The following is a 15767-nucleotide window of genomic DNA, read 5'->3' on the forward strand; positions in this document are numbered from 1 at the left end:
GTGTGTGTGTGTGTGTGTGTGTGTGTGTGTGAAGGTGGCGGCGCTAGGAAGAGCTGAACAGTCCATCGCCTGAAGCATTTGTTTGAAGTCAGACTCTAGCTCAGGCCTGCAGAAGGAATAAATCAATGCAGCCACGGTAATGAATTATTTCCTTCTTGCAGACCAAGTCGGAGGCTGGGATAAAAGAAGCCCACATGCGGAGCAGCAGCAGTCGGGAGCCGCTCCACGGTCATCAGAATGCTGCAGCAGCACTCGTGCGTTTGCTCATGCAAAGCGTGTGAGAAACTGCCGACCCTCCACTAAACGCTCTTTTCTGCGCTGCCAAAGATCACACGTGGAATAATAATGATTTTCTTAAGCGCTGGAATCATCAAGAACGTTGTATAACTTATGTTAAGAAATTACAAATATGTCCATGTAGATCCACAGGAAACTAGGAGTCAGGGTTATTTTATAGTTAACTAAAACTAAAAGCCATTAAAAAATGTTGTAGCTTGGAATAAAGTAAATGTTAAGTCAAATAAAATATAAAAAAACTTAAAACTCCCTTGTAATCTTTTTTTTTGTGTGTCCACCAATAGCAAACCACATCCATCCAACCATCCAATCAATTCCCCACGGACAAAATCAAGATTAGTTCTTGTTCCAGCAGACGCTTCACTCAATACAATAGGGAAGAAAAGACGGTCGCAATGTCCGTGTCGTGCTGATTTTTAAAGGTTTCTCAATGAAAGCAATGCAATACCAGCAGTGTTGCAATAAAGAACTAAAGGGACGCTTTTGGCGTTAGTTTAGTGACGTGCATTTCTCTTGGACATGAGGATATATCGGATACCTTGAAAGTGAGAACATTTTGGAACTCTACTCATTTTTTTTCATTCAATAACAGACGAATATGTAAAAGTATGTTTTTTAGGGAGAAAGACAATAATTAACATGATAATAAACAGCTGGCTGACTTTTCCATTTTTGAATGCAGACCCCCATGATGATTTATATAGGAGACCACTGACATCTTGTCTGTGCGGACGAACACGTGACGGCCCCTCAAAGCACTGAAGACCGCCATCATCATCTCACGAAAGATGATCAGACCCTGAACTGAGCGGCCTTCCATTAGCGCTCCCCAGCCGGTGAAGGAAGCGTCTGTCGAGAGCGAATCTCGATGGCAAAGAGCTCCTAACACTGGACCCCGGGAGAGGAACCAAGGTTTCCTCCATATAACCAAGGCACGGAGACACTGCCGTGTAATCTTGATCATACGGAGTGGGTCTTGGTCTTGAGTCACCACTGCAAAGGTCTCATGTACAGCAAGCCGAACGGTATAACGTGGACGCCATCAACAGCCTTTGAAACTTTTACAGTGAGTGACTGGCCTAGCTTTATCTCTTTTACAACTGCGAGGATCGTGGCGATATGAGCGGGCGAGAGCACAGCCCTCATCGTCACTGAATCTCACATGACACCAAGAAAGGTGGTCGTCTGTGCTGGAGAAAGTACACTTCTCTTGGCGTTCAATCTCAACCCCAACTTTTCCATATGCGCGAGAACGACTGTCTCAAGCCCCGGCGTGAGATCCATTTGCGAACTTCACAAGACTTGGAAAACAGAACACCAGTCATGAGACTATTTTTATGACTGTTTTTGGTGTATTTTGGGGCTCGACAGCTGTGACAGGACGGAGAAGAGCTGCATACAAATCTGTTCACGCACACTGGTTTGAGAGTGATGAAGCATCTTCCAGTCAACTTTTCAATATCATTTAATCTACTGTAAGCATGATATCCTGTAACCCCTCCTTCAGTGCGAGACCCAGCACACCTCTCCTTAACAACACACGATTCGAGGAATGATTCATGAATGAATCAAACCGCCAGTTTCCATAAATGTGCATTTACCAAACCTTTCGCCAGCCTGTGAAACACGTTAAGCTTTGTGAGATTTCCCAGACATGCATTTACACTTCCTCCTCCTCTCCTCGCGTGGCACAAACATCAGATCTTCACCGAGATTACGGTGGCGCGGACTCTTCCGGATGACTCACGCTGTGGCACACGTTACAGCACGCATGGCTGATCTTACTCTGGCTTACTCTTCACATCGAGCCACAACGGATTCAGGACAGGACAATATCAGCAATGACAGTGGAGGCTTGAGTCCATCTGCTATCAGGAGGAAAGGGCATTACAACTTAACGCTGTTTCAAGACATGCTGAAATTCATTCAACTTGCACGACTGGCATTACCACAGAAACGGTCCAGGTGCAATTCCACACAAAAGCTGATTTAGGTGAACAGCAGCTTTAAAGAACAAGAACTGCATGTTCCTGCCAGAGAGAATACAGATGTCTCCTAAAGCAGTGAAGAAGACAAAGCCACAAGACAAATGTGCGTCTCAAACCCAGACTGCGTTTCGTGCTCCTGGAGTGCAATGATTTCTTTATTCACGATTACAGATCCTTGTGAAAAAAGAAGTGTGCTTAATTGTGTCGAATGTGCACTTCAAAACTTAAAAATACATAAAAAACTAATCTTGTCGTGCTTCACTTATTTTGATGTGTTGACTAACATTCTAAAGCACTTGTAAAGTACTTGACTGTAATTGTGTTATTCAATATTATATTTAAATTTAATACATTTTAAGCGTACTAAATTGCAACTTCATGTTTAACCCTCTGGTGCTCTTCATGTGACAGTCAAAAATGACCAAATGTACTATATTTTACTATATTTTAGTTTGATATTGTTTTTTATTTAATATTTTGTATTTATAGGGGATTTAATGGGACTAAATTATAGTTATGCAGTAGTTATAACCCATTTATCCACTTTTTGATCATATGAAAAAAGATTAGTCTCCCATTTTTGACTGCGAACAATACAAGTATGATTTTTTTTTTTTTTCAGGACCATTTAACATTTTTCTAATCATGTCCATGATTTTGTGTGTTCACACAGCAAGTGTCAAAACTGATTTTTGCACCATTCCGATGAGGTAAAAAATGCAACAACAAAAAAATTAAGAAAAAAAAATACAATAATTTCTTTTGGGTCAAAAATTATCAAAGAGCACCAGAGGGCTAAAAATGTCTAATTACAAATATATTTAAATAAATGGTACAAGTTTCAGGAGAAATTACATTTAAGTATATTTTAGTGTACCATTAATGCTACAGTTTATCAAAAATTTCAAAGACAATAGGGGTAATTATGAAATTGCACATTAGAGTCAAAAAGCTCTCAAATATTCAGCTTCATGCAAATTGAAACTATAATAAAATTTCATTTAATTGTAAATAACATCCAGTGTCCAAAAACATTATATTAAGTTTGCACTGAAGTATATTCTTCTAAATAATTTTATTTCCATAATAAGTACTCCTTCCAAAAGTATGCTGAAGTGTACTTCATTTTCACAAGGGTTACCTAGACAGTATTTCAAGAGGGCAGAAACATCACACTGTCTTCTAATACACCTCATTTAAGCAGCATCACTTATAACGTCACAAAGAAGTTATAAATTATATTGGGCTACGCTTTATTTGGTAACACTTTATTTTACAGTGTCCTTGTAACATATGTTACATGTACTTACTATAGTAATAACAGTAAATTATGTATAATTACATGCAACTAACCCTCAACCAAACCCTAACCCTATAGTAAATACATGTAGTTACTCAATATTACTCAGTACTTAAATATATAATTGTGTAACCCTTGTAATAAGTGTAACCCTTTTCTTTTAAGGTGTCATTGTTAGTGTAATTATACATTTAAGTACTGGGTAAAATTAATGAACAATATGTAATTACTATCGGGTTAGGGTAGGATTAGGTTGCATGTAATTATGCATAATTTACTGTTAATAGTAAGAATATGTAACAAGGACACTGTAAAATAAAGTGTTACCTAATATTATTATTGTATCCAATTTTTGCATGTTGCATTTATAATGGGAACTTATAAGTGCACTTTTTTAGCTAGCTTAGCAACGTCCGACTGCAGTGTGTGTGTGGTTTCTGGAGCGGCTGACATGAGTCTCCACTAGAGTTAGTGAGCGAGACAGTGACGCTAGTGTCTTGGTTCGACGTGTTCAATTAACTCCTTGTCTGATTCAGTAATTCAGGCCCTGGAGAGACCTGCGACCCCCTCTGATGTGCATGAAGCTGGCCTGACCTGCAGCTCAGATTCATCAGACGGGACAGACCCACTAACCCTCAGCACAGGAGCCCTGCTCTCAGCGGGACGTCTTCTCAAACCATTACACCGTTCACTCGCTCGCTCGCCCCTCACCCAGATGCTCTTTCTCTTCGCCGCTCTGACAGAAACGCTCCTGAAGGAGATCATCGATCGTCCGCCTCAGTCGCTCAGGCTTCGGCTCGGTACTTTCAGCAGGTTTTTACCAGGGACTCTTTTTTTGGAGGCTCTTATATTTGCAATGGAAGCTTGTGTCCGTCACAGGATAAAACATTTGAGAAGATAATTGCGACTTTTTATCACACAATTGTAGGGTTGGGTATCGGTTGGGTTTTATCCGATACCAGTACCTACTCGGTATTTTTCAAACGGTTCCGGTGCTTAAACGGTTCTTGAAACGGTACTTAACAAAACTAAACCGCACACACTTTATCAAAAAAATAATACCTCTGTGTGTGTGTGTGTGTGTGTGTGTGTGTGTGTGTGTGTGTGTGTGTGTGTGTGTGTGTGTGTGTGTGTGTGTGTGTGTGTGTGTGTGTGTGTGTGTGTTTGATTTTCTGAAAAAGATTTTCTGATTTCTGATTAAATGAAAAATTGTGCCGTTTAAAAGGCTACTGATGTAGCCGAAAACACTTGAGTTAACATCAAAATTTTGTCTTCTCATATTATGACTTTTACAAAACAGAGAAATATCTGACACTGAGCAGAAATATTTAACACACACAGTATAGCCTCATATAAATATACTTGATATTGATATACTTCATACTTGATATGCAAGATTTGCAGTTGGCATTAAAATATTAGACTTATCCGAAGAGGAACACTGGCAGCTGAACTTGAACTTTAGTCAGGCGTGTCAGAGGTTTTGGGTTCTAATCCGCATTCGTAGTTTTTTTTTTTTTTTTTTTTTTTTTTTTACAATTATGCTCATCAGTGGTTGTATATCAAGCAGGGACACTTTGTGTCCATTATATTTTGTGATTTCACCAGAATGAATAGATAGGCGTCGTCTAGGGCTTAAAGGGATACTCCACTTTAAAATGAAAATTCTGTCATCATATACTCACCCTCATGTTGTTTCAAACCTGTATGAATTTCTTTCTTCTGCTGAACAGAAAGGAAGATATTTAGAATAATATCAGTAACCAGACAGTTTCTGGTCTCATTGACTTCCATAGGCTAGTAGGAAAAAAAAATACTATGGAAGTAAATGAGACCAGAAACTGTCTGGTTACTGATATTATTCTAAATATCTTCCTTTCTGTTCAGCAGAATAAAGAAATTCATAAAGAATTGAAACAACATGAGGGTGAGTATATGATGACAGAATTTTCATTTTAAAGTGGAGTATCCCTTTAAATCAAACTTCATTCACGCACATATGAAACCCTTGCATACACATAGGCCTACTAAGTAGTCATACATGTATACTGCTGAATGCTCAAACTAATATGAAATGCTCAACATCACATCTAAAGTCGCTCACGCACAAACACGCAAACTCTACACACACGAGACGCGCGGAACTCTCCGCGCATACTCATCTGAGACGCGAGCACACACACACACACACACACACACATACACACAAACACACACACAAACTCTCCGCGCACATAATCATATAGACGGCGCCTCATAAATAGATCGATCTCCACAACGAAGCGCGCGTCCGAGTGACAGTGCGGTGTGCGCGAGCCACAAGAGAAAACACTGTATCCGCGCCACTGATCGCAGCGGCAACGAGCACTTTGATCACTTGATTTAAAAAACGCATTTCAGCGCTAGATCGCCTCTTAACAAACGAACTAAATTAATGCTCGCTCTGCTGGTTTACTGGAGATGTTTTATTATTGGATCATTCGTGCCGCGAGATGTTTTATAGGGGGCGGTAAAAAACGTCAGGCACCGAAATCAGGCACCGAAAGTTTCGTTCTTATTCGGTCTGGTTACTACCGTTTACGTCGGAACCGGTTCCCTATTGGAACCGGGTCTCGGTACCCAACCCTACACAATTGCGAGTTCACATCTCGCAATTCTGACTTTATTTCACAGAATTGCGAGAATATGAAGTCAGAATTGTGTGATATACAGTCAGAATTGTGTGATATACAGTCAGAATTGTGTGATATACAGTCAGAATTGTGTGATATACAGTCAGAATTGTGTAATATACAGTCAGAATTGTGTGATATACAGTCAGAATTGTGTAATATACAGTCAGAATTATGTGATATACAGTCAGAATTGTGTGATATACAGTCAGAATTGTGTGATATACAGTCAGAATTGTGTGATATACAGTCAGAATTGTGTGATGTACAGTCAGAATTGTGTAATATACAGTCAGAATTGTGTGATATACAGTCAGAATTGTGTAATATACAGTCAGAATTGTGTGATATACAGTCAGAATTGTGTGATATACAGTCAGAATTGTGTGATATACAGTCAGAATTGTGTGATATACAGTCAGAATTGTGTGATATACAGTCAGAATTGTGTGATATACAGTCAGAATTGTGTGATATACAGTCAGAATTGTGTAATATACAGTCAGAATTATGTGATATACAGTCAGAATTGTGTGATATACAGTCAGAATTGTGTGATATACAGTCAGAATTGTGTGATATACAGTCAGAATTGTGTGATATACAGTCAGAATTGTGTGATATACAGTCAGAATTGTGTGATGTACAGTCAGAATTGTGTAATATACAGTCAGAATTGTGTGATATACAGTCAGAATTGTGTAATATACAGTCAGAATTGTGTGATATACAGTCAGAATTGTGTGATATACAGTCAGAATTGTGTGATATACAGTCAGAATTGTGTGATATACAGTCAGAATTGTGTGATATACAGTCAGAATTGTGTAATATACAGTCAGAATTGTGTGATATACAGTCAGAATTGTGTAATATACAGTCAGAATTATGTGATATACAGTCAGAATTGTGTGATATACAGTCAGAATTGTGTGATATACAGTCAGAATTGTGTGATATACAGTCAGAATTGTGTGATGTACAGTCAGAATTGTGTAATATACAGTCAGAATTGTGTGATATACAGTCAGAATTGTGTAATATACAGTCAGAATTGTGTGATATACAGTCAGAATTGTGTAATATACAGTCAGAATTATGTGATATACAGTCAGAATTGTGTGATATACAGTCAGAATTGTGTGATATACAGTCAGAATTGTGTAATATACAGTCAGAATTGTGTGATATACAGTCAGAATTGTGTAATATACAGTCAGAATTGTGTGATATACAGTCAGAATTGTGTGATATACAGTCAGAATTGTGTGATATACAGTCAGAATTGTGTAATATACAGTCAGAATTGTGTAATATACAGTCAGAATTGTGTAATATACAGTCAGAATTATGTGATATACAGTCAGAATTATGTGATATACAGTCAGAATTGTGTAATATACAGTCAGAATTGTGTGATATACAGTCAGAATTATGTAATATACAGTCAGAATTGTGTAATATACAGTCAGAATTGTGTGATATACAGTCAGAATTGTGTGATATACAGTCAGAATTGTGTAATATACAGTCAGAATTGTGTGATATACAGTCAGAATTGTGATATACAGTCAGAATTGTGTGATATACAGTCAGAATTGTGTAATATACAGTCAGAATTGTGTAATATACAGTCAGAATTGTGTAATATACAGTCAGAATTATGTGATATACAGTCAGAATTGTGTGATATACAGTCAGAATTGTGTGATATACAGTCAGAATTGTGTAATATACAGTCAGAATTGTGTAATATACAGTCAGAATTATGTAATATACAGTCAGAATTGTGTGATATACAGTCAGAATTGTGTGATATACAGTCAGAATTGTGTGATATAATGTCAGAATTGTGTGATATACAGTCAGAATTGTGTGATATACAGTCAGAATTGTGTAATATACAGTCAGAATTGTGTGATATACAGTCAGAATTGTGTAACACACAGTCAGAATTGTGTGATATACAGTCAGAATTGTGTGATATACAGTCAGAATTATGTAATATACAGTCAGAATTGTGTGATATACAGTCAGAATTGTGTGATATACAGTCAGAATTGTGTGATATACAGTCAGAATTGTGTGATATACAGTCAGAATTGTGTGATATACAGTCAGAATTGTGTGCTATACAGTCAGAATTGTGTGATATACAGTCAGAATTGTGTGATATAAAGTCAGAATTGTGTGATGTACAGTCAGAATTGTGTGATATACAGTCAGAATTGTGATATACAGTCAGAATTGTGTAATACACAGTCAGAATTGTGTGATATACAGTCAGAATTGCAAGAAATAAGCCACTCCAAAACATAAACACGCAATTCTGACTTTATATCTCGCAATTCTGACATATTTTCTCAGAATAAAGTCCCATTCTAAGGAAAAAAAAAAGACTTGTCTCAGAATTGCGAGTTTATATCTCACAATTTTGACTTTATAACACGCAATTGCGACTTTATATCATGCAATTCTGACTTTATATACTACAATTGCGAGTTATAAAGTCAGAATTTGCGAGATATAAACATGCACTTCTGAGAAACAATGTCAGAATTTTGCATTATCTCTCGCAATTGCGAGTTTATATCTCACAATTCTGACTTTATAACTCGCAATTGTAGTATATAAAGTCAGAATTGAAGATGTAAACTCGCGATTTGTGATAAAAAGTCGCTATTACGTTTTTTATTTTTGATTCTGTGGCGGAAACAAGCTTCCATAGTCCTGTTTGCGGTCAGAAAGTGAAATGTCCTGTCTGGTTTCTGTCGGTGGCTTCTCCTGTCTGACTGATCTTCTGCTCTCCGGATGAGACTCGAGTTTCTCCTTCAGCTGCTGTAAATGTTTCATCTGATCACAAACAGCACACGATCTGAGGAATCACTGCAGCATGAACACATTTACTGTTGTGGTTTCTTCAGATCACTAACCTCACTACTTATCATCAGCCTTTTTTGGTTTCTACAACTGTTGTCGTATTTCTGTCCTAGAAACTGAGCCTTATCGGTAGGCTTATATGTTTTATTTCTGGTATAAGCGCTGAAATCCAGGACTGTCAGATTAGTTCAAGCTGCAGTCTTTTCAGATTAATATTATATGAGCATGTGATCTGCTTTATTAAACCCAATGTGTGAACAAACTCTAATGTAAGGAGTATATTTAACAGAGAGCTACATAGACACAAGCTTTACACACTTTTTGACAGATGAATTTCCATGACTTCTCTAGATGTGAATGTTGCCTAATGATACAAATCTGGCAACATAACCTACTTGTGTTTTTAAAATACCTTCTTTGGCCAAATTGTATGGCATCATTTTATGAATGCAATCCCAGAATGCATTATGAAAAAGCGGTTTATCCAACTTATTTTTCACGTAAGAGCAGCACGGCCAATGGTGACGTGAATGTTTGTGGCTTGATATCGCAAACTGGTATTTGTTATCATATTTGAATCTCATTATCATAAATACACTGGTTTGTAGCGCAAATATTTGTAATGTTTTCTAGTTATTTCCCTATAGCGCCTAATCAATCACACATCTCGCACATTCACTTACTTCTGCATTGAAAAATAAGGTCACTCGATATCAAAAAGTGTCAACAAAAAGAGTAAATGTAATCTTTTGGACAATTAGTTTGTTACATTTTTTAATGTTCATTAGATTATTACATAGTTTGATGTTTATTACCTAGTTTGTTTGTTTTTTGGTAAAATGAGAGATTAGATGTTAGACTAGTAATTTTGGTTTATTTAAAAAATAATTGTTGTCTATTAAGTATTGATGTATTGATTAAGTGTAACAGCAAAATAATCCAGTGTTTTTTTTAAAGACAACTGTCTTCAAGAATATGTGAACAATGCTGAATGGTCAATACATCTGAAAACTCATTATTGGGTCTCTAAAAATTATTGTGCATATCATAAGCTGCTTACGAATAAATGCCTTTACTGATGACTCATAACCAGCTAATTAACAGCTAATGAACAGCTAATGAATAGCTAATGACAGTCCCTCCAGGATTTCACCATTTTTTTTTGTGATTTTTGCTATCAAAATGACTGATTTTGTGGTGGTAATTTCTAGAAATTTGTGAAAAAATTTGCATTTTTTATATTTTATAATTAGGACATCACATTTACCATAATAGTATTATGTCAGATGCACAATAGTCATACATGACACAAATCACAAACAAAATGCATAAAGCTTGTTTATTTTGGTCTAATCAAATTCTCATCAAATTAACTTTTAAAACAACCTATGGGCAATTTTTCTACCTGACCTATGTAAATATTAACAGCAGGTGTAGTAATCTATACTGTAGAACTGTGTGTAAACCCTGAGTTGAGGGGTCCTGAGCTGCGAAGGCAACCAGTTACTTATAGTGCGGCATTTTGCATGGCGTCCCCACTGTAGCTACGCAATACGAAGTGACCGTTCAAAGGGGAACTACTCGGTTACTATCATAACCTCGGTTCCCTGAGAGTAGGGAACGAGTATTGCATAGCCGGCCGCACTATAGTAACCTGGCAAGTTGACGCTTCAGTCGTTAAACCTGCTAAAATGGCGTTTTTCGGGGACTAATATCATAGACAGTAAAAGAATAATATAGGCTAAGGCCGCGCCCGCGCCATTGGATGTGCAGCTGCAAAATGCGTTTTACATTATAGGCTTCAGTAAATCGAGGAAAAGGAGTTTCCCCTTTTCCCATCGCGAAAAACTGGAGGGACTGTAATGAATAGCTAATGAATAGATATTAACCAGCTTGAGACCACTTACCATCTTAAAACAACTGACAATACATGAAAACTTCACTGAATGAACATAATGATGACGACTAAACGACAGAACAAGCTAAATATGTGCACGTTTCCTCTGAAAGCTCACAGCATAAGAAAGTTGGATAACATGTGTAAAGCAATTTCGTCAGACAAAAAAAATAAAGTGTCTTTCTCTTAGAAACAAACAGAGGAGCGTGAAGTGGATCTCCTCAGGGACGTCTGTTTGCACGGAAACAATTTCAGCAATGATCCTTTCTCACGAGATATTCTCCTTTATTCCAGATGACATCCTCCAAAATCCCACAGCAGAAACATGGTTAACCTTGAGGAGAGCTCGACCAATGCAATGTTTTATTACACGTCAGCCTTCTCATCTGATGACCAACACACACAAGCAAAGGGACTGTATAACGACAAACACTCCACTAAACTCCTCATTACACAGGTAAATGACTGGTGCTGGGTAATGGAGCCGTGTTTCTTCCGTAGCTGAGTCTTAACACCGTGATTTATATCCGCGTGGAATGGATGTATAATTTTAGTTACAGTTGCTCATTCGGGAAGCTGAGACTGTGAATTGCATTGCCAATTCCTGAAACGAATGAAACGAGAGCTTTTGCTTTATGCGGCGTAGGACGATGGATGATACGAGATAATCTCGGCTTGCCATCTCATCTCTCTTTTTCCGCCAAAAGCACTCATCTCTCATCATCAGGCCATGATTAGCATTCATTGGCCCAAAGGATCAGGTGCAAATGTGTTTCAGAGAGAGGCGTAATGGTGCCTGGCTCACTGAGAGCCAGAAGAGAAACCTGCAGATCTGCCACATGGAGAGAGAAGCTCATTTGCACTGAAGGGCAGTGATGTGTGGGACTCACGGAAAGCTGTGTAAAGCTCCTGAAGGGTCAGGTGACCGTCGTTGTTGTAGTCGTCGTAACGCAGGAGGTCTTGCATGCTGCACTCCATTAAGATGTTTTCCAGATGCTCCTTTATGGAGATCTGTGGAAGAACAGGAGTTGAACAACGTTATCAATTACAGGTGTGATGAAGCTCTTGTCTTATACCTCACAACCTAGTTGTTCTTGATGCAGATTGGTTGGCATGCGATGAGTGTTAATGGAAGAGTTCAATAATTTTAATCACCCAGATTTCAATAATGACAAGAACCAAGCCAGCAGAAGCTGAATTAAACATGAGTTTGGCTGGAAGCGGAGGATTATGAAACTTACACTCCTTTCAGTCTTTAATACACTGAAAAAAATGGTAACTTCTAAGTTAACTGGTTTAATTAAAAGCAAATCCACTGAAACCACCTAAATGCATTGAATTATATCAACAAAACTCATTTTTAAGCATTAAATCGAGCAGAAATAGCTCTTCAAGTTCAAAATTGCAAGTAACCTCTTTTTACAGTGTATGACTACTGAAAATAAAAATAGTCAGTATCAATGAACTGTAATATTGCTTCAATGTTTGTTTAGTGGAAGATTTAAGATAATATGCCGGTAAAATTATAAAACTCAAATTAACATTTTATGTGCATGTATTTATTTGGTGAGCATCTGTGAAACAAGCGAGATAATGTACACTCTTAGAGGAAAAGGTTCTATATGGACTGTTGAATGCTTGAATCTGATTGGCTGACGAACGTTCTAGGGTGTGCAATTATTTACAGTACAGAACGGACACACACTCACACAGAAACATGTCAGCGCTGCTCTGATGATTTTGTCATTAAAATAGTTAAAAACTTAAAAGCTACATGACATTTCTCACTAGCGAGGTAATAACGGCGCTGTTCTTGAAGCAGTTAAACTTACAGTTTCGCTAATAGTAGAGATGCTAGGTGCGTTTCTATTACAAATTTGCGCAAAACTTTTGCGATTTTTTTCTAAATGTTGACAAAAAACTATTGCGAAATAACGGCGTTTCCATTAACGACTAAAACTTCATTTTTTCCTCTCGCGATAAGTAAAATCATTCCCCAAACCATGGCAACGGACGTTGGTGGGTTTCTGTACTATATCCCAGCCACTGCACTGGACATTATTATTAATAGAAGGAGATGTGTGTGTGTTTCCAAGCATTAATGGTAAGGAACGACCCTTATTATACTTGTGAGCGGCTCATATGAGGAGTTTCTGGGTGTTTCTCACTCAGATCTGCTTCCAGATCTTGATTGTGGCATTTATTTGAGGTTTAGAGTCCATTATTCCTGTTTATGAATTTAATAAAGAGCTCTGTCTCGTATTCTGTCCAAACACACCGCGTCATCTACGTCAGGCGACTGTAAATGCGCAAAAACTGTTTCCATTGCAGTTTAGCGAAATATTTATTTTCCGAATTGCCTGAAAAACCTCCTCATGCGAGCGTAAAAACGCTTTTTTGAGAGTTTTTGCGAAATCGATGTGTTCCCATTGGGCGTATTTTAAATTTCGCAATTTCAATTTGCGCAATTTGAAGGGTAATGGAAACGCGGCTATTGTTGAGAGACGCACAGACTCTCTCTCTCTCTAATAACTGCATTAGTCTGCTATCAATGGGTCAAGCTTGGGATGAGATGCATAAGAAATTAGGCACACACAAGAGCGTTTTAAGGACAAAAACCTGACAAACTTCTTGAAATACATAATCTGAACAATGTCTTGAGGTGTGGTATCCGTAGCAGAATAATTGACTCCGGTACATAGAATTATCAGAAAATAATGCACACCCGAGGTGGTAATGTGGCCACGAAGCAACATGAAGCGCTATTATTTTTAATAATTCAATTATTTCTTCCTAAAACGTTCCATCAGGAGCTTCATATATAGAACCTTTTAGGGGTTTCCTTCATCATCATGTGATCATTTTAGGGATTTACTTTAAATGAATTCATTTTGTTTTAATTCATTTTTAATTTTTATGTTATGAATTAAAGGTAGGGTAGGCTATTTATTTTATAAACACTTTTTGTTATACTGGTTGAAACTTTCTTCACATCCTGATAGAAATCAATAATGGAAGTGGTCTAAATATTAAAACATGTACATCTATCTTCTGTGGAAGTCTCCGGACCAAAACCGGCTCATCCAGCATTCTGTCATATAGCATTCGGTCTAAATTTCTGTCAACACTGTATCAACGGCTAAATTAACCTGCAGCAGTCAGATGGCACAAGTAAGAGCTCCGTAAGTGGTTTACGTTCATTATTATTGTAATGTTCTGTGCTTTGACACGAGTAATGTACGCTGTCTCTCGTCTCGCAGACTCTGCGTTCATGTGTTCTGAAGGACGCGTGTCTTTTGAGACGCTCTGAAGATCTCATGTTTTCAAAGCTAGCTCACTATTGCTAGCCGCTTCTAAATTCCCAACCCTACCTTTAAACAGCCTGTAAACTTACTTTATCACTAGAAAAACATGCAATCATATTATGTAATTACACCCTACATATTATTTTATATTGAATATTTGTTTTAATTGAGTCAAGAACCCTAGAGTTCTATATACATCCAAATAAACCTTTTTTTCTAAGAGTGTACAGTGTACAGTTTTAATCCTAAACCTTATTTAACAACTTAAAGTCGCACATGAATCACATGGACAGCTTTGGAGGTGGTTGTCTTTTGGAGTTTAACAGACTATAAGCTGTCATGTAATCAGGGCTTGACGTTAACACCCGCCAACTTGCCTAATGCGGGTTTATTTAACGCAATCTCTCCCATTAGCCACTTTGGTGGGTTGAATTTTATATATAATATAGCCTATACATTTTTCAATTGTAGTCTTTTAAACAGCCATCTGAAATAATGAGCTTAATGCAATGTAGGGTTGTCAAAAATACAGATTTTACGATACTAAAATATCTGAAACGCTTCCAATACTCATTTTCAGCAGAATAGATAGACGATACCAGCTGCTCTTTCTCTCTCTCTCCTCTCTCCGACAGCGAGTTACACACACACACTCCTATCCTCATTCACTTGTTTCATTTGCTCCGGATGAATATTGTTGGTGTAAAAAACATAAAGCCGCCTCTCAGCACTAAATTTAGTTATTTTTTCTCTGCTTACTGCGCTTAAACAGTCTAATACACACAAAATGATGTCAATAATGCTGATCTTGGTGAGTATTCACGTAACCACAGCCAGTTATGTTTTAAGTGAACGTAAACTGCTGAGAAAGAAAACGCATGTGTAACAGTATAATGGATCCGTGCGTCAGGTCCTAAAAGCCCCTTTCACACAGAGATTCCGGAAAATACACAGATAAAGTGACCCGGGATTTGACCCGGGTTTGTTTGATTTTGGTTCATTCACACTGCGAGTGATTTTCCGGAATCAGAGAGTGTGTTCACACACAACCCGTAAAAATCCCGTAAAGACACGTGACATCGATGTGACTTTAATGTCTCAGCAGCATCTGAAGTTTGCTTATGAGCTGCGATTTCTCTCGAGAGAAACCACGCTTGTGCATTTTTTTCTCTGATTCGATCATAAACTTGCGCATTACTTGCGTTTCACAGCTGGCGAACGATCCCGCGCTTCATCACTACGACACGGCATTATTACGGCTTTTGTTCACACAGCGCGTTCCGGGACTGAACACGGCAATGTTACTAGGTCCCCAACCCGGCATCGATCCCGGTATAAATCCCGGGTCGTGTTTGCGTTCACACAGAAGGCACTCTGGCAATTTGCCGGCAATTTCCCGGGTTCAAAGCGCTGTGTGAAAGGGGCTAA

At 37.9% G+C, this 15767-nt stretch overlaps 1 protein-coding gene across 2 annotated transcripts in view; it reads right to left on the reverse strand.

The window, feature by feature from the left end:
- fstl4 (follistatin-like 4) overlaps positions 1 to 15767 on the reverse strand; it is a 233319-nt gene that overhangs the window by 61031 nt on the left and 156521 nt on the right. For both annotated transcript variants that reach the window (XM_079847136.1, XM_079847135.1), the window contains exon 6: positions 11925 to 12045. In XM_079847136.1, the coding sequence (XP_079703262.1) occupies positions 11925 to 12045 (121 nt within the window). The remainder of the gene's footprint in view (positions 1 to 11924; positions 12046 to 15767) is intronic.

The sequence above is a fragment of the Squalius cephalus genome, assembly GCF_949319135.1.
Source record: "Squalius cephalus genome assembly, chromosome: 17".
In the NCBI taxonomy this organism is placed as follows: Eukaryota; Metazoa; Chordata; class Actinopteri; order Cypriniformes; family Leuciscidae; genus Squalius; species Squalius cephalus.